The 27,179-nt window shown below is 39.8% G+C and overlaps 1 protein-coding gene across 2 annotated transcripts in view; it reads right to left on the reverse strand.

Moving 5' to 3' along the window:
- The window catches only part of Nup37 (nuclear pore complex protein Nup37), a 106,200-nt gene that overhangs the window by 74,151 nt on the left and 4,870 nt on the right, over window positions 1-27,179 (reverse strand). For both annotated transcript variants that reach the window (XM_090389323.1, XM_090389324.1), the window contains exon 2: window positions 9,433-9,580. In XM_090389323.1, the coding sequence (XP_090245449.1) occupies window positions 9,433-9,567 (135 nt within the window). In that variant the 5' untranslated portion in view covers window positions 9,568-9,580. The remainder of the gene's footprint in view (window positions 1-9,432; window positions 9,581-27,179) is intronic.

Consider the following 27,179-nt stretch of genomic DNA (forward strand, 5'->3'; position numbering starts at 1 on the left):
TTCGTAAGAGCAACCCTTTGTTCCATTCACTAATCTTGTTGCCCTTCTCTGTACTTGTTCCAGCAGCTCTACATCCTTCTTGAAATGAGGCCTCCAGATCTGTATACAGTACTCAAGGTGTGGCCTGACCAATGCCTTATACAAGGGAATAATCACATCCCCATCCCTGCTAGAAAAATTCCTGTATATCATTGACAAGACACCATGAGCTACTCTTGCAGCTCGTCTGCACTGCTCAGAGAACTTCATATCTGCCTGCACAATTACCCCCAGGTCCTTTTCATTCTCTACCACTGTCAGCGTAGTACCACAGATTTGATACGTTGATCTGGGGTTACTGTTTCCCATATGTAGTACTTTACATTTGTCAATGTTAAACTTCATTTGCCACCTCTCAGCCCATCTGCTCAACCTTTCCAGATCCTGTTGCAGCAGCATAGCATCAGTAGTGTCCTTAAAAACCCTGCCAACCTTTGTATCGTCTGCAAACTTGGACATTAAACTTGATATACCATCATCAATATCATTTATAAATACAGAAAACAACAATGGACCCAACACTGAACCCTGAGGAACTCCACTAATAACATTAGTCCATGTTGAGCAGTGTCCATTGATTACCACTCTCTGTCTTCTGCCACTCAACCATCCCTTTATCCATAGCAGCAATTTGCCTCCAATGCCACACTGCTCCAATTTGTGCAGCAGTCTTCCATGCGCAACAGTATCAAAAGCCTTTCTAAGATCCAAATATATAATATCAAAGTTATTCCCTGCATCCAGTTCTTTTGCGACTACATCATAGTATCCAATCAAATTGGTCAGACAAGACCTGCCCTTAACAAAACCATGCTGTGTCTGAGCTATAACTGAATTCTTGTCCAGATGATCCTGCAGTGCTTCTTTAACCAGTGCCTCCATTAATTTTCCTGGAACCGAAGTTAAACTAACAGGTCTATAATTACTTGTGTCAGCCTTTGATCCTCCTTTTTGAATCGGGGTTACATTTGCACATCTCCATCTATGGGTACCTCCCCTGAGTCCAAAGAAGTTCTCATAATTATGGCTAGGGGTTTTGCTTACTTCCTTTGCTGCCTTCTTTAATATAACTGGATAGATCCCATCCACCCCGGGCGCCTTATTTATGTTTATCCTCAACAATTTCTCCTCCACTTTCCTCTCAGTTATTAGAAAATCATCTAGCTCACTGCCAATGTTTACTTCACCTACGACATTCCTCTTCCTGAATAACTCCTCATGTGTGAATGTAGATGCAAAATACTTGTTTAGATTGTTAGCCACCTGAGCAGGATCCTCAACTGTTGAACCATCAACATCCAGTGGACCAATCTGATTCATCCCTTTCCTTCTTGAGTTTAAATAGGTAAAGAACTCTTTTCTGTTTTTCTTTGCATCCTTTGCCAAGGATTTCTCATAATCTGCCTTTGCCTGCCTAATCTCCTTTGTGACTTGGTTACAGACCAACTTATATCTATCATAGGCTTCCATGTCACCAATTAATTTGTATGTATCCCATGCGAGAGTATGTAATAGTGTAATAAAGAGATTAACTGAAGAGCCTTCAAAATATCCAAGTGAATTGGAAATCAGCAAAGAATTTAATATTTTGGAGGCAACTAGCAGTAGAAGTGAAAAGCTGGAGAAAGTTTATAGAGCACTGCTGACCATTAAACCAACAAGTGTCCAATCTGAGAGAGTGTTTTCGATCACTGGTCTCTTTAACACAAAAATAAGGTCAAGTCTATCAGGAAAAATGCTTAATATACTGTGTTTTTTAAAGGATCATTTTTAGAAAAAAGCTGAGCAATAAATAGTAAAGTAATTTCCCCAAGCTGTTTTTTTTCACATTATTTTTATTTATTTATTATTATTATTATAGGGCTTATTATTTTTTTGTTTACTATACGAGAAGATAAAATTTGTAATTTTGTATAATCTCAAGCTGGTTACTTTTTTGGAGAATTTTAATTTTTTTATTTTTTTTTACTATAAGAGGTGATAGATTTTGTTTAAAAGATTTGATTATGATTTGTACAATCTACCCGAGTTAAAATAAATACCTGTGTTATAAGCTTTTAATTATTTTCCCTACGTCTGAAAAAAATCGGTTTTAAAACCGGTTTTAAGAGTAAACTTCGGTTAAACTCGGTTTTGAAATTTCTCGGTTTTATGCAAGCCCTAATTATCAACTTCGATTAGCGCGATTTTGCATAGCACGCCATTTTTGCACAACCAATCAATCGCGCTAATCGAGGGCTTCCTGTATATGAAATATAACATAAGGCAGAATGGAAAAGTGAAGAGAAAAGTAAAAAGAAATTACACAAAAGAAGTATTTAAATCAAGGCAGAAGTTTAAAAAAACAAAAAAAAAAAAAAAAAAAAGAGAGAAGTACTGTGAAAGGAAAATGTATTGAAAATTTAGAACATTTAAATAAAAGGCAAATGTAGATTGCAAGATTTTGGGCCAATATATAATTAATTTGGACCAGTGTCGACCTGAAATAATGCCACAGCCAAAAAATATATATTATGAGAAAATACAACAAGTCAACCATGGCTTATTGTATTTTCAGAAGTATAAAATGTAAGTGTAAAAAGATAAAAATAAATAATATTTATTTGTCATCTTCTCTGAAATGTTATACTTTTGTGGCTGGCTTATTGTATTTTCTCGTGATATTTCACATTCTTTTGGCCCCAATATTGTCTCAGGTTGCTGCCAGTCTAAATTCATTATTTATTGGCTTGCAATCTTGGCTACATTTGCCTTTTATTTAAATGTTCTATGCTCTTATTTCATCTATAACGTAAAGCAATTTTCAATACATTTCCCTTCCACAGTATCTCTTTTCTAATTTTTTTTTTTTTTTTTTTTTTTTTAACTTTTGCTTGGTTTAAATACTTTCATTATCTAACTTCAGTCTTGACTATCGCACACTGTCTGGATCTCTCATATTGTGGAGTTATACTTCATAACTGGATTGTCACTCACCAGGGTACCTATCCATCCACTGATGAGAGGCCAACAAGCTTGGAAATGGCGCCTTCTAGGTGGTGATATTCGCTGAGAATAAGTAACAATAGTCTTCTCTACTGGCGAAGCATTGCTTATTCGAGGTAGTGCAATAGCAGGGCAACTCATTGTGAAGCATTCACAATATGAGATGTAACAAAAACAATGCTGTTTTGCCTACTTTGGTGATTTACTACAGACTAAAATGATGCTTTGCACTAACTTGTTCATCTAGTAAAGTTCATGTAGTCTGATGCTTTCAGCCCTAAATCCTTTCTTGTCTAACTTCTTGATACTTCACTTTTCCATTCTCCTTACCTCCTATTTTATTTTACATATGCTATAATACAGGCTACATGTTGCTGGTTTCGCTTATGCATCCTCTGATATTTGCCAATATTTCTTTGCTTTATTTTTCCAACCCTTTTGTTGTTCTTCAGAGTCAACTAATTTTAATGCTTACACATATATATAAATTAAATTAATCAACAGAAAAGTAAATAAAACAATTACTTAGCACGGCAAAACCATAGAGCAAATAAAACAAACCCATACATAATAAAAGAGAAAAAGAGGGGGGAAACAAGATACAGGGTACTGCAAAATACAAATCTTGTTTCCCCATCTCTTTATATTTATTCATACTTCTCAATCTATTAATTAGTTAATATATATACAGTCAGACCTCTCTTTAACGAACTTCCATATAATGAATTTTTTTTGATTTCCCTTGGTCATTACATCGAAAATAGTTTCCGTATAACAAAGAAGATTTCCATATAACAAACTAATTTCGAGAAACCTGGGTACGCATTGTTTGTACCTCTGGCCTTGAAGCAATAGAGCTGATGCAGTAGAAAGCATGGCATGAATTAATAGCTAAAACATTCCACTATTTACTGTTGCCCATAAAACCTATACAACCAAAACCCCTACTGTATCGATAAATCACACTGGTCCACTGCTATCTATGTATCCACAGCCATTGGCAAAGATTAAGGCATATTCGTGTAGATCAGGGTATTAAAAAAAAAAAAAAAACCATTTCTAAAATTTGGTATCTCTGCCAGTAGTGTATCAACCATTCTGAAAAACTTATCAAGCCTACAGGCCAGTAAAGCTCCTGGAATTGATGGCATATATCCTATAATCTTAAGGGAGGTAGCAAGTGTGGCTTCGAACCACTGAGGCTAATTATGAGGGCATCACTGGACTCGGGAATGATTCCATTGGATTGGAAGAGTGCCAATGTATCTCCAATACATAAGAGCGGTTCTAAGAGTGAAGTGGGAAATTACCGGCCAGTTAGTCTAATTTCAGTATTAGGGAAAATGGAGACAATGATCAAGGGTAGAATTCAGGATCATTCAGATAGAAATGGAATTCTGAAGGATACTCAGCATGGTTTTGTAAAGGGAAAATCATGTTTAACTAATCTGGTTAGCTATTTTGACAGGGTCACTCAAGAGCTGGACTTAGGGAATAATTTTGACATTGTTTATTCAGATTTCAGCAAAGCATTTGACCCAGTCCCACACGAGCGATTACTTTATAAGTTGGAACAGGTTGGAATCACAGAGAAAATCCTTAGATGGATATGGCTTAAGGGCAGGAGGCAAAGGGTTGTGATAAATGGTTATTCTTCAGATTGGGTTGATGTAAGAAGTGGGATTCCCCAAGGTTCAGTATTAGGACCACTGTTGTTTTTGATTTTCATAAATGACATCGATGAACGGATAGAGGGTGTGATGTCTAAATTTACAGATGATGTAAAGATTGGTGGAGTAGTTAATGATTGCTAAGAAAAACAGCAAGGATTTCTTTACTTATATAAACTCTAAAAGGAAGGGGATGAATCTGATTGGTCCACTTGACATCGATGGTTCGACTGTTGATGATCCTGCTCAGATAGCAAACAAACTGAATGAGTATTTTGCATCTACATTCACACGAGAAATTATTAAGGTTTGAAAATGGCAGAAGGTTATCAAATTGTAGCAGGATACTTACTGATATTGGAATAACTGAAAGCAAAGTAGAGGCGAAATTGTTGAAGTTAAACATAAGAAAAGCACCTGGGGTGGATGGGATCTATCCAGTTATATTAAAGGAGGCGGCAAAGCAACTAAGCAAACCCTTAGCCATAATTATGAGAGCGTCCTTGGACTCAGGGGAGGTTCCCACGGACTGGAGATATGCAAATGTATCCCCAATTCACAAAGGGGGGATCGAAGGGTGACACGAGTAATTACAGACCAGTTAGTTTAACTTCTGTTCCGGGTAAAATAATGGAGTCACTGGTTAAAGATGCATTGCAGGATCATCTAGACAAGACTGCAGCAATAATTCAGACACAGCATGGGTTTGTTAAGGGAAAGTCTTGTCTGACAAATTTGATAGGATATTATGATGTGGTTACAAAGGAACTGGATGCAAAAAATAATTTTGATATCATATATTTGGATTTCAGGAAAGCTTTTGACACTGTTGTGCATGGAAGACTATTGTACAAATTGGAGCAGAATGGTATTAAGGGTAAGTTGCTACAATGGATAAAAGGATGGTTAAATGGGAGAAGACAGAGAGTGGTAATCAATGGGTGCTGCTCTTCTTGGACTAATGTTATTAGTGGAGTCCCACAGAGTTCGGTTTTGGGTCCACTGTTGTTTTGTATATTTATCAATGATATTGATGAAGGTATATCAGGCTTAATGTCGAAGTTTGCAGATGATACAAAGGTTGGCACGGTTGTTAATGACAGTAATGGCAGTGTGCTACTGCAACAGGATCTAGATAATTTGGGCAGATGGGCTAAGAAGTGGCAACTGAAGTTTAACCTTGACAAATGCAAAGTACTGCATATAGGTAGAAGTAACCCCAGAGAAACGTACCAACTGTGTGGTACTACACTTAAGGTGGTAGAAAATGAAAAAGACCTGGGAGTAATTGTGCAGTCAGATATGAAGTTTTCTGAGCAATGCAGACAGGCTGCCAGGGCCGGTCATGGGGTTTTGTCAATGATATATAGGAATTTTGCTAGCAGGGAAAAGGAGGTGATTATCCTTCTGTATAAGGCAATGATCAGGCCACGCCTTGAGTACTGCGTACAGGTCTGGAGGCCTCATTTTAGGAAGGATGTAGATTTACTTGAGCGTGTACAGAGAAGGGCAACAAGATTGGTGAGGGGAATGAAGGGATCCTCTTACCAAGAGAGGCTTAAGTTCTGCAAACTGCAGTGGCTGGAGACTAGGCACATGTGTGGTGATGTGATTGAGGTATATAAGGCCTTGAATGGGTTGAGCACGCTGAATTCTGATGGGATCCTTCCACTTGTTCAGATTACGAACCTAAGGGGGCATAAATTCAAATTAAGAAAAGACAGATGTAGAACAGATGTGCGGAAATTTGCCTTTAGCCAGCGGGTGGTTAATTGCTGGAACAAACTTCCATCTGTTGTTGTGGAACTTGATAGGCTGAATAAATTTAAGGAGGAACTGGACAGGCATTTGGAGGGAATGGTGTGATTTTTTTTTTTTTTTTTTGGCTGATGCTGCATAAGCTCATACACTTGCTTTCTTGCATTACATGCCACTGCTACTATTACTACTACAAGTAATAACGGAGAGCAAAATGGAGGAGAAATTGTTGAAGTTAAACATAAGGAAGGCACCTGGGGTGGAAAGGATCTATCTAGTTATATTAAAGGAGGCAGCAAAGGAAGTAAGCAAACCCTTAGCCATAATTATGAGAGCTTCCTTGGACTCAGGGGAGGTCCACATGGACTGGAGGTGTGCAAAGGTATCACCAATTCACAAAGGAGGTTCAAAAGGTGACAAAAGTAACTAGACCTGTTAATTAAACTTGTGTTCCGGCGGTAATAATGGAATCGCTGGTTAAAGATGCATTGCAGGATCATCTAGACAAGACTGCAGTAATAGTTAAGACACAGCTTGAGTTTGTCAAAGGGAGGTCTTGTCTGACCAATTTGATTGGTTACTATGATGTGGTCACAAAGGAACTGAATGGTAAAAATAATTTTGATATCATATACTTGGATTTCAGGAAAGCTTTTGATACTGTTGCACATGGAAGACTGCTGTACAAATTGGAGAGGTATGGCATCAAGGATAAGCTGCTACAATGGATAAAGGGATTTTTTTTTTTTTTTTTTTGTTAGTTGTTGGCGCATCGACGTCTGTGTCCATAATGCACCTCCCAAAGTTTTTGCATTATACTCTAATCCAAGCCCGAGGCGGGATTCGAACCCGCAACGGATAAAGGGATGGTTGAGTGGGAGACAATAGAGAGTGGTAATCACTGCTCTTCGTGGACAAATGTTATTAGTGGAGTTCCTCAGGGTTCGGTGTTGGGCCCATTGTTGTTTTGCATATTTATCAATGATATCGATGAAGGTATATCAGGTTTAATGTCCAAGTTTGCAGATGATACAAAGGTTGACAGCATTGTTAATGACAGTAATGACAGTATGCTACTCCAACTGGATCTAGATAAGTTGGGAAAATGGGCTGAGAAGTGGCAACTAGAGTTTAATATTGACAAATGCAAAGTACTGCACATGGGTAGCAATAACCGAAGAGAAAGGTACCAACTGGGTGGTACTACACTCAGGGAAGTGGAAAGTGAAAAGCCCTGGGGGTAATTGTGCAGCCAAATATGAAGTTCGCTGAGCAGTGCACACGAGCTGCAAGAGCAGGTCATGGAGTCTTGCCAATGATATATAGGAATTTTGCTAGCAGGGACAGGGAGGTGATAATCCCATAAGGCAATGGTCAGGCCACACCTAGAGTACTATGTACAGGTCTGGAGGCCTCATTTTAGGAAGGATGTAGAGTTGCTAGAACAAGTACAAAGAAGGGCAACAAGATTCGTGAGAGGAACAAAGAGTGCTCTTACCAAGAAAGGCTTAAGTTCTGCAAATTGCAGCGCCTGGAGTGTAGGCACCTGCGAGGTGAACTGATTGAGGTGTATAAGACCTTGAATGAGTTGAGCAAGCTGAATGCTGATGGGATTCTTCCTTTTGCTCAGACTAAGAACTTGAGGGGGCACAATTTCAAATTGAGGAAAGATAATTTTAGAACAGATGTGCGGAAATTTGCCTTTAGCCAGCGGGTAGTTGATTGGTGGAACAGGCTTCCATCTTTTGTTGCGGAAGCTAATAGCTTTAATAAATTTAAGGCTGAGCTGGACAGGCATTTGGAACGAATGGAGGGATGAAATGGGAAGTTTTTTTTTTTTTTTCCGCTGATGCTGCATAAGCTTGCTTTCTTGCATCGTATGCCTCTACTAATGCTAAGGTGTGCTGGTTGGATGAGTCACATTATTTACTCCACACCGTGGATGGTCATGTACGGATTTGGCGTCAACAACATGAAGTTCTTCATCCATCATGCATGGTATCAAAAGTGCAGGCTGATGTTGGCAGTTGTATGGTGTGGGGCATGTGGAACAATGTATCACAGGTCTACGCCACTGTCAACTGCTTGCTGACTGTGTACACCCCGCTATGTTACACTTTTTCCCGAAAAGCGATGGTGTCTTCCAAGATGACAATGCACTGAGCCATCGGGCACTTGAAGTGCAGCAATGGTTTGAAGAACACAGTTCTGATTCCAGCATATCGATTGGCCATTGAACTCCTCCAATATCAATCCCATAGAGCACTTGTGAGACACTATGGAAAGGCATATCACGCATCTGTATACACCAATCACCTCCATACCTGTATTGCTAGCCACATTACACATAGCTTGGTTGGCCATACCTCCCGAACACTTCTGACATCTTGTTGAATCAATGTCATGTCAGATAGCTGCCGTACTGAGAGCAAAAAGGAGGACCTACGAAGTATTAGGTAGGTGATCATAATTCAGTGATCACTCAATGTATATTATCAGTGTATTGGGTAGGGGTGCTGACTTTTTCTCTTTCTCTTTCTCTTTTCTCTCTCTCTCTCTCTCTCTCTCTCTCTCTCTCTCTCTCTCTCTCTCTCTCTCTCTCTCTCTCTCTCTCAGGGTAACTTGGGAAAGTTTTTTTGGCTGGTGCAGCATAAGCCTCAGGCTTCCTTGCATCATATGGCTAATAATAATAATTCTAGAGAACTCTATCATTAATTTGTGCTCAATTATCTAAAATATTAAAAATCTAAGTATCCAATTATCCAAAATTTAATTTAAAAAATTAATAGATCACACCAATCTAGGTGTGATCTGCTAATTTCTTTTTTTGTTAAACTCATTTTTAAAACAGTTATTTTTGTTTGAAATAGCATTTATTTTGAAATTGTAATACTATGTTTATCTGATCTCAGACCCCATAGCAGCACATTTCAATTATATATGAATAAATTTCAATTAAATATTTTGCATATGAACTTACTGGTGAAGGAAGCTTTAAACTAAATATTTTGACTTTTGATGCTGTTCCTATTGCTAACAGATTGGCACACCACTCAAAAGGGGCAAATCCCAAGCTAAAAATATCTTCCTGTATATCAATTATGTAATTCTTCATTTTACCTTAAATCCTAGAGTAAAAAAAAAAAAAAATTAATATATATCTTGGTTGTAATAAAACATATTAATATGTCATAAGCATGCACAATTATTGCTGCATGCAATAACTCTGCATGCTTATAGATAAAATTATGTATAATTTACATAATTAATAATTATGCTAATTAATAATCTTACTGGAATTTTTTTTTTTAAAAAAACATTCATTAAATAAAGAATTCACCTAAAAACACCTGTATTTTTTTATGAATGCACAATGGTCTCAGCAAATATAGTACAAACTATTATTTCCACTATACAGGGTGATTCACTACCAGTGCGACAAACTTGCAGGAGGTGTAGGGGGCACAAAGACGAATCAGAATCACATAGCATTGCAGGGTCCGAAATGCCTTCGTCATGCGGTAGAGGACCTTGAACGGGAGGTCGCGTGAACAGCGATCCCGCTGGAAGTCGGCATTTGCGAACCATTTCTGTTGAAGAAACCAAGTAGCAAGTCCTCCGGAGTGGATAATCTGCAGGCTCCAATGATTGGATGCGTTGCAGATGGTATGAACTCATTTGGTTTGTTGACAGTATCCTCCATACCGTGGATTGGGAAATACCCAATCGTTGGCCTATCGCTCGAGTACTCGCTCGGATTGCCTTCTGCAAGATGTAGGACATTGTCTGGGCATCCTCGTCGTTCGCTCTCGATTCATGGTACCTCTCACGGAACAACCAGTCTCACGTAACCTTCTGTGCACACTTGCAAAAATCGTATGATGAGGAGCATGCCTCTGCGGGAAACGTTCCTGGTACAAGCACAGAGCGGCGCGCCTGTTACAGTCCGCAGCTCCATACACGAGGTGCGTGTCGGCCAGTTCACCATTTGAATACTCGTCCATCCTACTGCCTCAGGAACTGGTTCGCAAATGCTGACTTCCAGCGGGATCGCTGTTCACGTGACCTCCCGTTCAACGTCCTCTACCGCATGACGAAGGCATTTCGGACCCTGTAATGCAATGTGATTCCAATTCGTCTTTGTGCCCCCTACACCTCCTGCAAGTTTGTTGCAACAATAGTACCAACTGTATTGTAGTTTATCTTAAAGATGTTTTCAAACTGGAGTATATGATGAGAGCCCTGTCGATCAATTCGGCCCTGGAAGGATTGTGCAAGGCCCAAGGGGTAGAATTTTTTTCAGCCTGTTCTATACTTGTTAAAGGAGAGACTGCTTCTACAGGGATGGGTACACTTAAATAGAAAGGGTGCAAGAATGTTTGCTGATGCTATCGAGGCAGTGTTAGGTGGGTCGGAAAACTGCTAGATTGGGGGGATACAAGGACTAATAGATTAACAGTAGCCACTGGCAGAGGTGAAAGTGATCCTTGCACTGCTTCTGAATGAGCCGCAGCCTGGAAAATAAGATACAGGATATTTCAGAGACTGCTGGGAATCATTGGGGTACAAATAAACACATAGGTTGTGTTAGGGTAGCTAAGAAAAAGAACAGGTGCATGTATACTTGCGTGTACACCAATGCTAGGAGTTTAGTAAATAAATTTGATGAATTTGAGGTATTGCTCAAAACATCAAAGGCAGATATTGTGGGGATTTCAGAGACGTGGTGTCACACAGATATAAGGAATGCAGAACTGGAATTTGGGGAGTACAATGTCTACAGAAAGGATAGACAGGGTAGGAAGGGAGGAGAGGTTATGCTATTAGTTAAGAAATACATAAAATCCAAGGAAGTGAAGCCAGTCAACATCGCTGGACAGTGCAGTGTCGAGTCAGTTTGGTGTGACATAAGCATTGGGAGATCAAAATTGAGAGTAGGAGTGTGCTATAGGCCTAATGACTCTGATGAGTATAATAAGAAACTGTACAGGAAAATAGAGTGGGCCAGTAAATCAGAGTGTCTTATAATGGGGGATTTTAATTTCCCAGATATTGACTGGAATTTTGGGGCTGGTCACTCACACACTAGCAAGGCTTTTGTGGATTTATTGGATGATTGTTTTCTACACCAGCATGTTCGGGAGGCAACTAGAGGGAGTAATACTCTTGATTTGATTATCAGTAGTGATTCTTCATGCATTACGAATCTGCAGGTAAATGAACCACTAGGTGGCAGTGATCACAGTGTGCTGAAGTGGGATTTACTCAAAGAGGTAACTATCATTAGGGGTAAAGGGAAGGGTTATTGCTTTCGGAAAGGCGACTACGATGGACTGAGACAGTATTTAAATTCTATACAGTGGGACCAACTGATGATGTTACCAACAGCAAATTCAAAATGGGAAGCATTCAAAGAACTTATCTTGGAAGCTACTAGGCTTTACATACCAACTAAGAAATACTGTTCAAGGTTTAGGCCTAAGTGAATGTCATATGAACTAATGAGACATATGGCAGAGAAGAAAAATGCATGGGATACATACAAATTAACACGTGACACAGAAGCCTATGATAGACACAAGTTGATCTGTAACCAAGTTATAAAGGAGGTTAGGCAGGTTACGAGAAATCTTTGGCAAGGGATGCAAAGAAAAACAGCAAAGAGTTCTTTACTTATGTAAACTCTAGAAGGAAGGGGATGAATCAGATTGGTCCACTTGATATCGGTGGGTCAACTGTTGATGATCCTGCTCAGGTAGCTAACAAACTGAATGAATATTTTGCATCGACATTCACACTTGAGGAGTTATTCAGCGAGGGGAATGCCAAAGGTGTATTCAACTCTGGCAGTAAGCTAGAGAATCTTGTAATAACTGAGAGTAAAGTGGAGGAGAAATTGTTGAAGATAAATACAAGAAAGGCACCTGGGGTGGATGGGATCTATCCAGTTATATTAAAGGAGGCAGCAAAGGAAGTAAGCAAACCCTTAGCCATAATTATGAGAGCTTCCTTGGACTCAGGGGAAGTACCCATGGACTGGAGATGTGCAAATTTGACCCCAATTCACAAAGGAGGATCAAAGGGCGACACAAGTAATTATAGACCTGTTAGTTTAACTTCTGTTCCTGGAAAATTAATAGAGGCACTGGTTAAAGAAGCACTGCAGGATCATCTAGACAAGACTTCAGTTATAGCTCAGACACAGCATGGTTTTGTTAAGGGGAAGTCTTGCCTGACCAATTTGATTGGATACTATGATGCAGTCACAAAAGAACTGGATGCAGGGAATAACTTTGATATTATATACTTGGATCTTAAAAAGGCTTTTGATACTGTTGCACATGGAAGACTGCTGCACAAATTGGAGCAGTGTGGCATTGGAGGCAAATTGCTGCTATGGATAAAGGGATGGTTGAGGGGAGAGAACACAGAGAGTGGTAATCAATGGACACTGCTCATCGTGGACTAATGTTATTAGTGGAGTCCCTCAGGGTTCAGTATTGGGTCCATTATTGTTTTCTGTATTTATAAATGATATTGATGATGGTATATCAAGCTTAATGTCCAAGTTTGCAGACGATATGAAGGTTGGCAAGGTTGTCAAGGACACTACTGACACCATGCTACTGCAACAGGATCTGGAAAGGTTGAGCAGATGGGCTGAGAGGTGGCAAATGAAGTTTAACATTGACAAATGTAAAGTACATATGGGAAACAGCAACCCCAGAGCAACGAATCAACTCTGTGGTACTACACTGACAGTGGTAGAGAATGAAAGGGACCTGGGGGTGGTTGTGCAGGCAGATATGAAGTTTTCTGAGCAGTGCAGATGGGCTGCAAGAGTAGCTCATGGTGTATTGTCGATGATATATAGGAATTTTTCTAGCAGGGATAAGGAGGTGATTATTCCCTTGTATAAGGCAATGGTCAGACCACACCTAGAGTACTGTATACAGGTCTGGAGGCCTCATTTCAAGAAGGATGTAGAGATGCTGGAACGAGTACAGAGAAGGGCAACAAGATTAGTGAATGGAACAAAGGGGTGCTCTTACGAAGAAAGGCTTAAATTTTGCAAATTACAGTGTCTGGAGACTAGGCACCGGTGAGGTGATCTGATAGAGGTGTATAAAGCCTTGAATGGTTTGAGCATGCTCAATGCTGATGGGATTCTTCCTCTTGCTCAGAATAATCATCTGAGAGGGCATAAATTCAAATTGAGAAAAGACTGATGTAGGATAGACGTGAGGAAATTTGCCTTTAGCCAGCGGGTGGTTGGTTGGTGGAATAGACTTCCATCCTTTGTCGTGGAAGTTGATAGCCTAAATAAGTTTAAGGCTCAGCTGGACAGGTATTTCGATCGAACAGAGGGGTGAAGTGGAAGTGGTTATTTTTTATTTATTTATTTGGGGTTTTTTTTTTTGGCTGATGCTGCATAAGCTTGCTTTCTTGCATCAAATGCCTCTACTAATGCTAATACTAACTGCTGTTTTGACCTGTTAAATACGAGCAGTATTGGCATAACTGTTTGCAAAACAACGAATATATGGCAATGATGGTGAATCGCTGGCCCATATTGGAAAACACTCAGGCATGCAGACATCCATAAATAAAATTTATCTTATAAAAAAAAAGTATTTATTTTTATTTGAAGACACATCAAAATATTTTCTATATTAAAAAAAAACAAGATAAATTTGTTTTATCAGTCATCATTAATGCATATGGCAGTGAAAATCACAGTACGTGTAACTGTGCAGAATTACACTGAATTATGACCACTTACTTAATACTTTGTAGCTCCTCCTTTTGCCCTCAGTACAGCAGCTATCCAACGTGGCACTGATTCAACAACAACAGGCACCTCCGTAGCCAGGTGGGAAGGAGCAGCAGTGTGTTGCACACGCTTCTTGATTAGACCGGGGTTCAAGCCCGTCACCACCAAATACAGAGGATGCGGAAAGGTCAAGGAATGACCACCGCATATCCCGGAGCAATATGGCCTTAGTTGCTAATACTCCTAAAAACCAAATAACAAACAAACAAACTGATTCAACAAGTTGTCGAAAGTGTTCAGTAGGTATGGCCAAACAAGATGGTGTGTAATGTGGCTAGCAATGCAGGTATGGAGGTGACTGGTGTATCCAGATGCCTGATATGCCTTTGCATAGTGTCCTACAAGTGCAACTTGATGTAAACGGCGGACGACGATTGATGATGATATTGCGTGATCTTCGATTGAGGCAAGTATTACAACATGGATTTTTCAGGTTTGAAGAGTATCACAGATGAAGGTAAGTAAATTAAGTCGGGCAAGAATAATTTTTGTGATTGTATTTGCCTATTTTTGCTCTTTTGAGAGTGTTTTTGTTCAGCACGATTGCTACAGCTTCAGCGGTAGCGAGCCCACTGGCATAGCCACTGATTTGAGTACGTCTCAAAAGTCCAAAAATTTGAATATATTATACTTCAAACTGCTTGTAATAAGGTTATTTTGTATGGAAAATATAATATTACTGACAGAATTAACTTATACTTAGTTTTCTTTGTCTACAGGCGTTTCCCGGCAAAACTGGAAAATCGCACTTTCTGATTTCTAGGGGGCCTACACTGGAAATAAGTACCTCAAACCGCTACTTAAAACGTCAGAAATTGACTTATTGCTACGAAAGTGAATTTAATGCAGAAATTATGGCTGAAAAATCAAATAATTACAAAATTCTGGACAATGACTTAAAAGACTCCTCTGAAAGTGAAGCTAGAGTGCTCAGGGAGAAAGCCCCTGTTAATGAGGAAAATGGAAATGAACTGGATAGCTGGCCTCCTCAGTATTAAGAAGGGCAGGAAAGGAAAAAACCAAGAAACTATAGAAATTCCAGAGATGCAACAAAAGACAGAAGAACTAAAACTAGACTACCTAACAAATTTGACTGACCCTATCAAACAGGCAAAGGAAACCAGAGTGTATCTAGAAGAATATATGCACAAGCAAACCAACAGGATTACTTCTGCAATTAGGCTGCAGATAATGAACTGTTGGTCACTGTTTGAGCAGCACCTGATTGAATTAAACACAGAGAACCAAGTGTTAAAATCAAAATTAGAGGTTACAACTAAGGAGAACTATAAAACAATGAACACATTAACCTATGCCCAATGTGCAAAGGTTAATGGCAAACAGGACATAACTAAAGCAAAACAAACAGCTACTAAGCAACCTAATATAAACAAGGAAAACAACATTATTATTCTGAAAGCAAAAAGTGACTCTACTCATAAAACCAGTGAGGCAGTTAAGGACACAGTGGTAACAAAGTTGAGGCCTCATCTGAGAGAAATAAAGATAAAACACATGCGGAAAATCAGGAATAATGGAGTCCTGATCGAGGTAGCAAGCAAAGAAGATCTAAGAAAAATAGAAAACCATCCTGAGATGGAAAAACTGGGCTTGCTCCCTGAAAAACCCTAATATTATAATCTTTGATGTACCTGTGTCAGCAATAGAAAAAGAATTCATGATGGATATCTACTTTAAAAACTTTAACAATGAAATGACAATAGATGAATTTGCTGCTTAATTCCTGCTGAAAAGAGCAACAAAAAACAAAATGAATGGACAACTCAACATAATTGCAGAAATTACACCAAAAATTTGGAAGGTATTGCAGGGACAACAGAGAATCTATGCTAGCTGGACCAGTCATAGATTTAGGGAACACTTCCCTATCCAAAGTTGCTTTAACTGCCATAAATATGGTCACATTGCCAGAGACTGCAGCCAGAAAGAACCTGTTTGTGGTCACTGTGCAGTAACTGGCCATGATTACAAAAATAAGTCTCAGCAGCCAAAATGTGCTACCTGCAAGGCAGCACAGCTGACTGACTATACACATAGTATCAGGGATGATAAATGCCCCAGTTATAAAAAAATGGCAAAACGTATTCAATCTAGAACCAACTATGGGCAAGATTGAAAACGTAAATGTGACTAGGGCTCTAAATCTTGTCCAATTGAATGCTCAAAGAGCAAGAGCCGTTGTAGATCAGATCAAACTCGAATTGGAATAAAATAATATAGATATCTTGGTAATCCAGGAACCCTATACACATATGGGTAGGGTTAAGAATACCCAAGAGGATATAAAATAATAGAATACACCTCAGGTGTCCCTTCTACAGCAATAGTAGTTAAAAATACTGACCTTACAGTCACAAAGGTGGGTCACCTCTGCTCCCCAGTGGGAGTTGTGTGCCCATATCACCAGTGCTGTAGGACAGTTTTACATTATTTCGCTATATTCCAGACCACGTGAAGATATAAATCCAACTATTGAATACCTACAAGTAGTCACAAACTTGCTACCTACTGCAAATATCATAGTAGGTGCTGATGCCAACTGCCGGTCAGCCTTATGGCATAGCAGTACAGAAGACAGAGCAGGCACACACAATGGCCAGATACTCTTAGACTATCAAGTGCTAAACCCTTTCAAGTGCTAAACCAACCAAATAACCTCCCAACTTTTAGCAATACCATGCGGGAGAGTGACATTGATGTTACTCTTGCCACCAATTCAATAGCTTATAAAATCACACACTGGTGTGTCCAGCCAGCGTGGACCACATCAGATCACAGAACCATTTCCTTCAAACTAAACAGGCAATTACAAACAACCCAACACTCCCTGTTGGATATCAAAAGGTATAACCTTAAAAACGCAAACTGGCAGATTTTTGCAGAACATACAGCAGCCGAGCTGCAAAAACAGGAAAATGAGTGATCTAGATCAGGCAACTGTAGCCCGGACGAGCAAACACTGACTATGACAAACATTTTAACAAAAACAGCAACCCTGTCTATCCCATGGGAAAAAACGAGGAAGCAGACAGTTCCCTGGTGGTGCCCCGAACTGACTATACTCAGAAGTAGGGTACACCAGGCGAGGAGACATTTTCAAAGAGCTAGAACATCTTGGCCACAAAATGAGGTGGATGCACTGAGAGATTCTTATAGAACTCTCAGGAATCAGTTACAGCCCTCATAAGAGACAAGAAAAGGGAATGCTGGAGGCACTTGGTGGGAACTACTCGAAACAATAACCCTGAGAGACAATAACCTTGGGTAGTTGTCTACAGAATAGTGACCAACAAGCTGCCAAGAGGAGATGTCTTAGAAACTACTGTCAAACCAGATGGAACCCCAACCCTGTGTTGGGTGGATTCTGTAAATAACATCCTAGACAGTATCATTCAGACTGAAACTGGAAATTATTCCCCCACCCAGCTAGACATTATAAAAGAAAACACTGAATATGACAATGCCAATATTGAACCTCTGTTCACTATACAAGACTTAGAAATAGCACTATCTAAAACCAAAAACAACAAATGCCCAGGTTTTGACCTCTTAGAGGTTGAGATTATCAAAAAATTAGCAGAAATAGCACTATATAATAACTGTATGACAGAAGGTATATTCCCAAAAATATGGAAACAAGCTGTGTTAAGATTAATCCTCAAAAACCCTGAAAAACTGCCTACTGATCCCAAATCATATAGACCAATAGCCTTACTCCCTGTACTAGGGAAAATATATGAAAGACTAATATATAGCAGATTAGCTCAATATTACACAGAAGCAGGTTTGCATTTCAACAGAGGATGCCATGCACCACCTACTAACAACAGTTAAAAACACAGAGGAGAAACATATGCTAGCAATCTCCATTGACTTTGCTGGGACATTTGACTCACTCTGGTGGCCTAGTGTCCTTAGGAGACTTCGCCAGGCAAATGCCCCCACAAAACTTCTTATAAGGTAATAAACAGCTACCTTACAGACAGAAGTGTCTCAGTACACACAAGGTTCCAGGAATTGACACGCTCTGTGAATAAAGGCTGCCCGCAGGGTTCAATCCTTGGCCCTTTCTTTTGGAACATTGTTCTGGACAAATTTCTGGCCTTGGATCTGGGTCCCGTGGAAAGCCTGGCCTTTGCAGATGACATGATTTTCCTTGTAAAAGGTAACTCACGAGTGGGTGTAGAGCAAAGATCAAATGCCGCCCTCTTGCAGCTGCAGGAGTGGGCACAAATGCACATGCTCAAAATATCACCTGAAAAAACCAAACAAATACTTCTAAAAGGCGATTTGGACATAAGAAGGCGTCCACAAATCAAAATTAACACAACCACTATAAAAATGGACAGAACTAAAATATCTTGGAGTGGTCTTTGATTCAAAATTAACTTTTTACCCCCATTTGATCTACTTGGCGAAGAAAGTGAGAAATTATGCAGGTATGATTGCCAGGATCAGTCGAGCTGACTGGGGACTCAAAAGAAAGACCCTGGCAATCATATACCGTGCAACGTTCCTACCTGTTATCACCTATGGAGCCAGTGGGTGGTTCATCCGCTCGGCCATAGTAAGAAATAGGAATAAATTAGAATCGATACAAAGGGCAATACTACTCACTATTACAAGAGCATGTCACACAGTAGGCACACCTGCACTACAGTTGCTGGCCGGAACTCTCCCACTTTACCTGGAAGTAGCCAAAAGAGGCTTATATTATAGCTTTAAAAAGGGCATACCCACAGAATTTCTGGGGATAGCCCTTGATACAACCAACACCTTCAATGATGAAAGAAAGAGAATAGCCACAAAGCTCCACGAGCTAGGGCAAACAAAGTGGGAGCAGGAAACCAGAGGTCTGGTTACCAAACGGTTTCTGCCACGGGTGCCAATGGTTAGCCCAAAGCCACCTAAGTGGTATGCCCCTGGACTTTTTACAACATTTATATTGACAGGTCACGGCTCCCTAAAGGCGAAACTAACCTCATTAGACCTGACCGATGACCCAAACTGCACCTGTGGCAAAAGTGAAGACTGGGCACACATTCTATCCCCAGAACAGAGCTAACAGTACAGATTGGTCCCCTTCCCAGGGGAGAAGAACATCCGTTCATCATAGAAGAGCAAAATTATAAAGTTTTTACATCTTTCACACAGAAAGTATTCAAAATACGCAGAGCAATGCAAAGAATGGCAATTCAGTCCCCTCCAGCAATTAAACAATAATCAATAGTAAAATTGCCCAGGTTTCCCACCATGCCCAGACGATGACTTAAAAACTGTTAGGATAGCAGTATTCTGCACCCTGACATAAATCTGACATAACAAAACTCCCCAGGACTACCCTGCCATGTGTAGGAACCTAGGGCCCCACACCAAATAAGTAACCATGTAGGGGAGGGAGATGTACAGGCAGCCAGGGAAGCAGATTAACTGAAAAATATCAGTAAGCTAGTAGCAAGGAGATGCAATGTAGAATGAATGAATAAAAATGAAAGATAAAATAAATAGGCTGGGCACTGAGTGAACTAGGAATTATGGTAAAAGGGAAATGGCAGTTTTGGTGAAAGAAAGAGTGACATAGCATGAGGGAAAGAGAGAGTGAATGGGAATGAGTGGAAGAGCAAATGTAATTGGCTGAAAGAATGCAAAGTTAAAAATAACTTACATTACTTTATATATACTGTACCAACAAACATTTACTAACCACATAAACACTATTACTGCATTCTCCCCTGGCCTGCAAAAAAAAAAAAAAAAAAAAAAACTTGTGGCTAGGGCTGCACCACAACTGAAGAATAACAGTAAGTTGAGGTGCCCAGACAATGCAGTGCAGAAAGTAAGAGTCGAATAAATGTTTGTTTGTTGTTTGGATTTTAGGAGCATTAGCCACTAAGGCCATATTGCTCCGGGATATGCGGTGGTCATTCCCTGAATGACCTTCCCGCATCCTCCGTATTTGGTGGTGACGGGCTCGAACCCCAGTTTAATCAAGAAGCATGTGCTATGCACTGCTGCTCCTTCCCACCTGGCTACGGAGGCACCTAAGTGTGTGAGAAAAAGAACATAAACCATAAATGCTACAGTTAAGTACACACTAACCCTAGTTTTAATTAGTATTTAAATTTACACTACACATCATTGCATCCCTTCCTGGTGTGTGAGAAAAAGATGAATGAGTTGAGTGAAAAAAAAAATAATAATAAATAAATAAATAAAAAAAATATATATATATATATATATAAAACTTGGAAAAAAGATTATAAAATAAGAAAAAAGTATTAAAAAATAATAATAATAATAATAATAAAAAAAAAAGAATGCAAGTAGAGTGAGAATGCAGATTATGAATGAAGTAAATGTGTCTCTCCCCCACCCCCTCGCCTGGTGGGTTCCCCACTGCCAGCTAACATATCCCACCCCCGGAGCGGGATGGGCAGCTTGACCTTCATACTGGATTCGACACTCCTTGGACATGACACCGACGAAGACATTCTGCGGCTTTGCTGCCAACATGCCATTGGCCATCTGAACTAGGTACTCTTAACTTGGTTCCCTTTAAAACCCCATCCCCAGGCAGAGGAGGGAGGAGATGGATCTCTGTCTCCTCTCCTCCCTACCTACCCTCCATACTTCGCCTGGTGGGGCTCGTCTCCACTGACCTCTTTGGGGATGCCTACTCTATCGTCCCTATTCTTCTATCTGTTTTCCCCCCAGTCTTCAGTCTCCCCCCTCTCTCACTAAATCAACCGAGTACACCCTTAACAATGCTGCCAAATTCTAATCAACATCTAAATTCTACTGGCTTCATGTAAATTTCTAAGACAACTAACACTATTAGCTTTTATCTAGCGTATAGCCTCACATATCTAAATTTAATAACATCAAAATTTTGCCTGACCTATTAGGCCTTTAACACACCTCTTTAGCGTTCAACCCCAACCAGCGATTTCCTAACAGCAATCCCATTAAGCATTAACGTCAAACACATAATTTTTTTTTTTTTTTTTTTTTTTTTTTTAAATAGGTCCTAGCCACTGAAATCCCAGGAAACTAGGTTGCAGGACCTGCCAGAGCAATTTGTTGTGACACTGGATACACCCGGCTAGTCTCCACGTGGCAGGGTATGGGCAACGTCGGGCCCCACTAGGGGCCTGGCGGCCAATAAGCCGGATAAACAATGGGCACAACATATCATACTGCACAGAGACGGCCCACACACTTTCAAGTCTCTGGCTTGACAGTGTACTGTCCTTGATACAGCGAAACACACACGGAGATGCGAGAAATCCCAGGTGCCGTCTGACACGAATAAACCTTACATCCCACAAGTGCTCTATGGGATTGATATCGGGGGAGTTCGGAGGCCAATCAATATATCTTTTTTCTTTTCTTTTTGGTTTTTTTAGGAGCATTAGCAACTAAGGCCATATTGCTCCGGGATATACGGTGGTCATATACCTGACCTTTCCGCATCCTCCGTATTTGGTGGTGACGGGCTCGAACCCCGGTCTAATCAAGAAGCGTGTGCTACGCACTGCTGCTCCTTCCCACCTGGCTACGGAGGCGGCCAATCAATATATGCTGAAAGTCAGAACTGTGTTCCTCAAACCATTCCTGCACATCAAATGCCCGATGGCTCAGCGCACTGTCATCTTGGAAGACATCATCGCCATTCGAGAAAAAGTGTAATGTAGTTGGGTGTACACAGTCAGCAAGCAGTTGACGATAGCGGAGACCAGTGATACGTTGATCCACATGCACCAGGGATCCAAGTTCCTGCCAGTGAAACATGCCCCACACCATACAACTGCCTCCACCAGCCTGCACTTTTGATACCATGCATGATGGATAAAGAGCCTCATGCTGTTGATGCCAAATCCGTACATGACCATCCACAGTGTGGAGTAAATAACGTGACTCATCTGACCAGCACACCTTCCAGTCTTCTAACGTCCAACTTGCATGCTCTTTGCACCAGGCGAGTCTTTTACGCTGATGAACCTTGGTTAGGAGAGGACGCTGTAGGGATCGTCTGCTGGTATAGCCCATACGTGCGAGCATGCGACGCATAGTCATGCCAGATATTGTTCCGGGTTGGCCCATGTTGTATTGGGTAGTCAACTCTTCAACATGCTGTGCCTGTTCACCTGTATGAGTGATTGGACCCGGCGCTCACCTCTAACATCAACCTTTCGCTGACCTTTGCGGGTTTGCTGTCAGGTCGTTTAACCATTTTGACGCCAGTCCTGGTACACTTTAACAATGGTGGCTCTTGAACACCCCACCAGTTCAGTCGTTTGGGAAATCGAGGTCTGGCTCATCGAGCTCCCACAATCTATCCTTTATCAAAGTCCGATAAATCCTTCCTTTTACCCATCACACTTGGAATTTTACTACCTACTGAACCATAGACACCTTATCTATGGTACGTAGGTCAACTAATTCCGCACTCTCGTACCTCATGTGGTCAACGGGTCGCATTCAGTTTTCATAGGGGTGGTCATAATTCAGTGATCACTCAGTGTGTATATAGTAATAAAGTTCTTATTAGAAACTACTATTTTTTTTTTTTTTCTTTTTTCCTATGGCATACAAGGCAGGAAAGGTCCACTATCGCTAGTAGTGGACATCGGCCAGAAAGGGAAAAAAATGTTGTTGTTTTTTTTTTTTTTTTTTTACTCACTTCAACAATTCAGTCACTAGTCGGAAGTTTTGCCAAAAATCGATTACTTTCTGATTGAAAACAAAATTTATACATAACTATTCTGCACTCATCATTTCAATTTGTCTGCTTGCATGCATCATCTCAAGAAGAGTAAGATGCCTTCCACTTTCAGTTAACTCAACCTTATTAAATGTAGTTCAGAAGTTAGAATAATCAACACAAAAATAGAGCCAGAAAAAGGGCAATAATCAATAGTAGATATTGAGTTTATGGCACTTTGTAATCAGTGTGCTTCATATTTAAAACCAGAATAGGATATTTTTAAAAGTATTTCACTTTACTGTAATTAGAGAAAGGGGAAAGGATGGATGGGGAGCCTATTACCACCAAAACTCACACTGACATAAACAGAGTAACAATTTGCTCTTCATGGCTAACTAGGCCAGTGACTAATTAACATAGCAGACACAATAAATAGACAACACGGATAATTTATCATCCACTGCCAATATTAAGACTTGTGAGCAGGAGAATCACTGCATAAATTATGTCATTTTACATAATAAAAATAAACAAGAAATAATTCAAAACTGTTGATTTTTTTATGCCACCCTTTATTTTAACACTATAGTGAACACATCTATGAATAATTAATTTTTTTAATATTGAAAACATATTTTTAAATGCTTGTTTAAATGTAGATACCAACTGGCATACTTTATACACAGTACTCCCACTTGTATAATATGAATAATGAAATTTTCTCACAAATGGGTGAAATATCATTCCACATTTCAAATAAAATGAATAGCAAACAAGCTTCTCTTCGATTCTGAAAATTGCAACACATTTGCAAGTTATTAATGCGACAAATAGAAACACAAAGTGGAAGAAAAGTTTAAGAAAGAAACAGATGCAACACTTGAAACAAAAAAAAAAAAAAAAAAAAAAAAAAAAACAGACTGAATGGAAGTTAGTGAAAGAGACAGCTGTTTGTTGTTTTTTTTTGTTTGGTAGTTGTTGGCGCATCGGCTTCTGTGGCCATAGTGCACCTCCCAAGGTTTTTGCAGTACTTTGATCCAAGCCCGAGGCGGGAATCGAACCCGCGACCTTTGGGTTGCCAGGCAGGCACTTTACCCACCTGGCTAGCCCGGTCGGCCAAAGAGACAGCAAACAAAGTAATTGAACACATGAGACTACAACCAAGAAAGCCATGGATAACAAGTGAAATTCTCAACCTGACTGTAGAAAGAAACAAAGCCAGAAAGAAGAATACAGCCAAAGGACAAGAACAGTACAGCAGACTAAGAAATAAAATGATCGAAGAATGAAGAAGGGCAAAGGAAAAGTGGATGGATGAAATAAGCAAGGAAGTTGAAGACAATTTAAACAACAGAAAAATTGACATTGCATACAAGATGATTGCCACACATACTCAAGACCCTAAAACCAAAAGCACTGTAATAAGAGATAAAGATGGAAAACTACTGATTAGAAATAGAAACATCACAATAAGATGGAAAGAATACCTGGAAGACCTCTATGATGGGAACCAAATAAGTTAAGAAATCATGGAGGCCAAACATGAAGTAAAAGAGGATCGTTTGGGGCCAATTACCAATGAAAATGCAGTAGGGATAGATAAAATTCCAGCTGAATGGCTAAAAAAAAAAAAAGCGGGAGACAAAAACAGGAAAGAAATGTTGAATATCATAAAAGCAGTCTATGAAGAAGGAAAAGATGTGGATGACTTTTTTCAAAGCTGGACAGTGACACTGCCGAAAAGAGGAAATGTGACAGAGTGTAAAAACTACCAAACCATCATCAGTCTGCTTAGTCATGCTCCAAAATACTTTTGAACATAATAAAACACAGAATTAAACCGAAAACAGAACAGTTTTTAAGCGAAGATCAATTTGATTTTCGAAACAGACGAGGAACATGAGAAGCCATCTTAGCACTATGCACAATTGTAAATCGAAGAATAAACATAAATAAAACCACTCACATAACTTTTATTGACCTAGAAAAAGCATCTGAGAGTGTTCTCTGGGAGAAGCTTTTCAGTCATGAAGAAGGCCCAGTTTGACTGGCGAAACCAACGAGCCATCAAAAAATATGAAAATCAAATAACAAAAATTTAATTTAAAAATAATGAAGTAATAGCCAAGATAAGAAAAGCAGTTAGGCAGGGGTGTGCATTATCACCATTACTATTTAACTTGTACATGGATGCACTAAAGAAAGAAGTGTAAAACCAAAGGAATAAACATAGGAGGACTATAGGTGCAATTCATGTTTTGCAGATGATATAGTGGCACTAGTGGAAAATGAAGATTTGAAAAACACAATAGAAGTAATGGAAGAAGTTTTCTTAGAATACGGGCTCAAAATTAACACAAAAAATAATGGTTACTGGAAAAAAAAGTCAAAGAAAAACAGACAAGATAGAAATAGATAACAAGGAAATCGAATAAGTTAGCATTAGCAGAGACAAATGGTGCAAGAAAGCAAGCTTATATAATATTAGCCAAAAAAAAAAAAAAAAAAAAAAACCCTTCCCATTTCAACCCATCCATTCACTCCAAATGCTTGTCTCGTTCTGCCTTTAACTTATTTAAGTTTTTAACCTTCACTACGACAGATGGAAATCTGTTCCAACTCTCAACCACCTGCTGGCTAAAGGCCAATTTCCACACATCTATTCTACAATTGAACTTCCTCAATTTGAATTTATGTTCCCTTAGGTGAGTAATTTGAGCAAGAGGAAAATCCCATCAGCATTGAGCTTGCAAATTCTGCAAATTGCAGCATTTCCAGATGCTGCAATTTGCAGAACTTAAGTCTGTCTTGGTAATAGCAACCCTTTGTTCCACTCAACAATCTCATTGCTCTTATCTGTACTCATTCCAGCAACTCTACATCCTTCCTAAAATGAGGCCTCCAGACCTGTATACAGTACTCAAGGTGTGGCCTGACAATTGCCTTACACAAGAGGACAATCACCCCCTTATCCCTGCTAGAAAAATTCCTGTATATCATTGACAAAACACCATGAGCTACTCTTCCATCCTGTCTGCAGTGCTCAGAAAACTTCATATCTGACTACACAATTACCCCCTGGTTCTTTTCATTCTCTACTACCCTGAGTGTAGTACCACACAGTTGGTACATTACTCTGGGGTTACTACTACCCCAGAGTAATGTGTCAACTGCCGCTGGCTAAAAGCAAATTTCTACACATCTATTTTACAACTGTCTCCTCAATTTAAGTTTATGCCTCCTCAGGTTCGTAATCTGAGCAAGAGGAAGAATCCCATCAGCATTGAGCCTGCTCAAACTATTCAAGACCTTATGCACCTCAATCAGATCACCTCACAGGTGCCTAGCCTCCAGATGCTGCAATTTGCAGAATTTAAGCTTTTCTTGGTAGGAGCACCCCACTTTCCTCTCACCAGTCTTGTTGACATTCTCTGTACTCCTTCTAGCAACTCCTCATCCTTCTTAATATGGGGTGTCCAGATCTGTATGCAGTATTCAAGTGTGGCCTGACTACTGCCTTTATACAAAGGTATAATCACCTCCTTATCCCTGTTGGCAAAATTCCAATATATCATTGACAAGACCCATGAGCTGCTCTGGCAGCCTGTCTGCACTGCTCAGAATACTTCATATCTGACTGAACAATTACCCCCAGGTCTTTCTCATTCTCCACTATCCTGTGTCTTACCACACAAGTTGGTACACTTCCCTGGGGTTACTGCTACCTGTATGCAGTACTTTGCCGCTTCTCAGCCCAACTTTTCTAGATCCTGTTGCAGTAGCACACTGCCATTACTGTCATTAACAACCCTGCCAACCTTTGTATCATCTGCAAACTCGACATTATGCCTGATATACCTTCATCAATATCATTGATAAATATACAAAACAACAATGGCTCCAACACCGAATCCTGGGGGACTCCACTAATAACATCAGTCCACAAAGAGCAGTCTCCATTGATTACTACTCTGTCTTCTCCCACTCAACCATCCTTTCATCCATTGTAGCAACTTGCCCTTAATGCCATACTGCTCCAATTTGTACAGTAGTCTTCCATGTGTAACAGTATCAAAAACTTTCCTAAAATTCAAGTATATGACAACAAAATTATTTTTTGCATCCAGTTCCTTTGTGATCACATCATAGTACCAATGAAATTGGT

The sequence above is a fragment of the Mastigoproctus giganteus genome, chromosome 14 (assembly GCF_048544385.1).
Source record: "Mastigoproctus giganteus isolate SK-2022 chromosome 14, ASM4854438v1, whole genome shotgun sequence".
NCBI lineage: Eukaryota > Metazoa > Arthropoda > Arachnida > Uropygi > Thelyphonidae > Mastigoproctus > Mastigoproctus giganteus.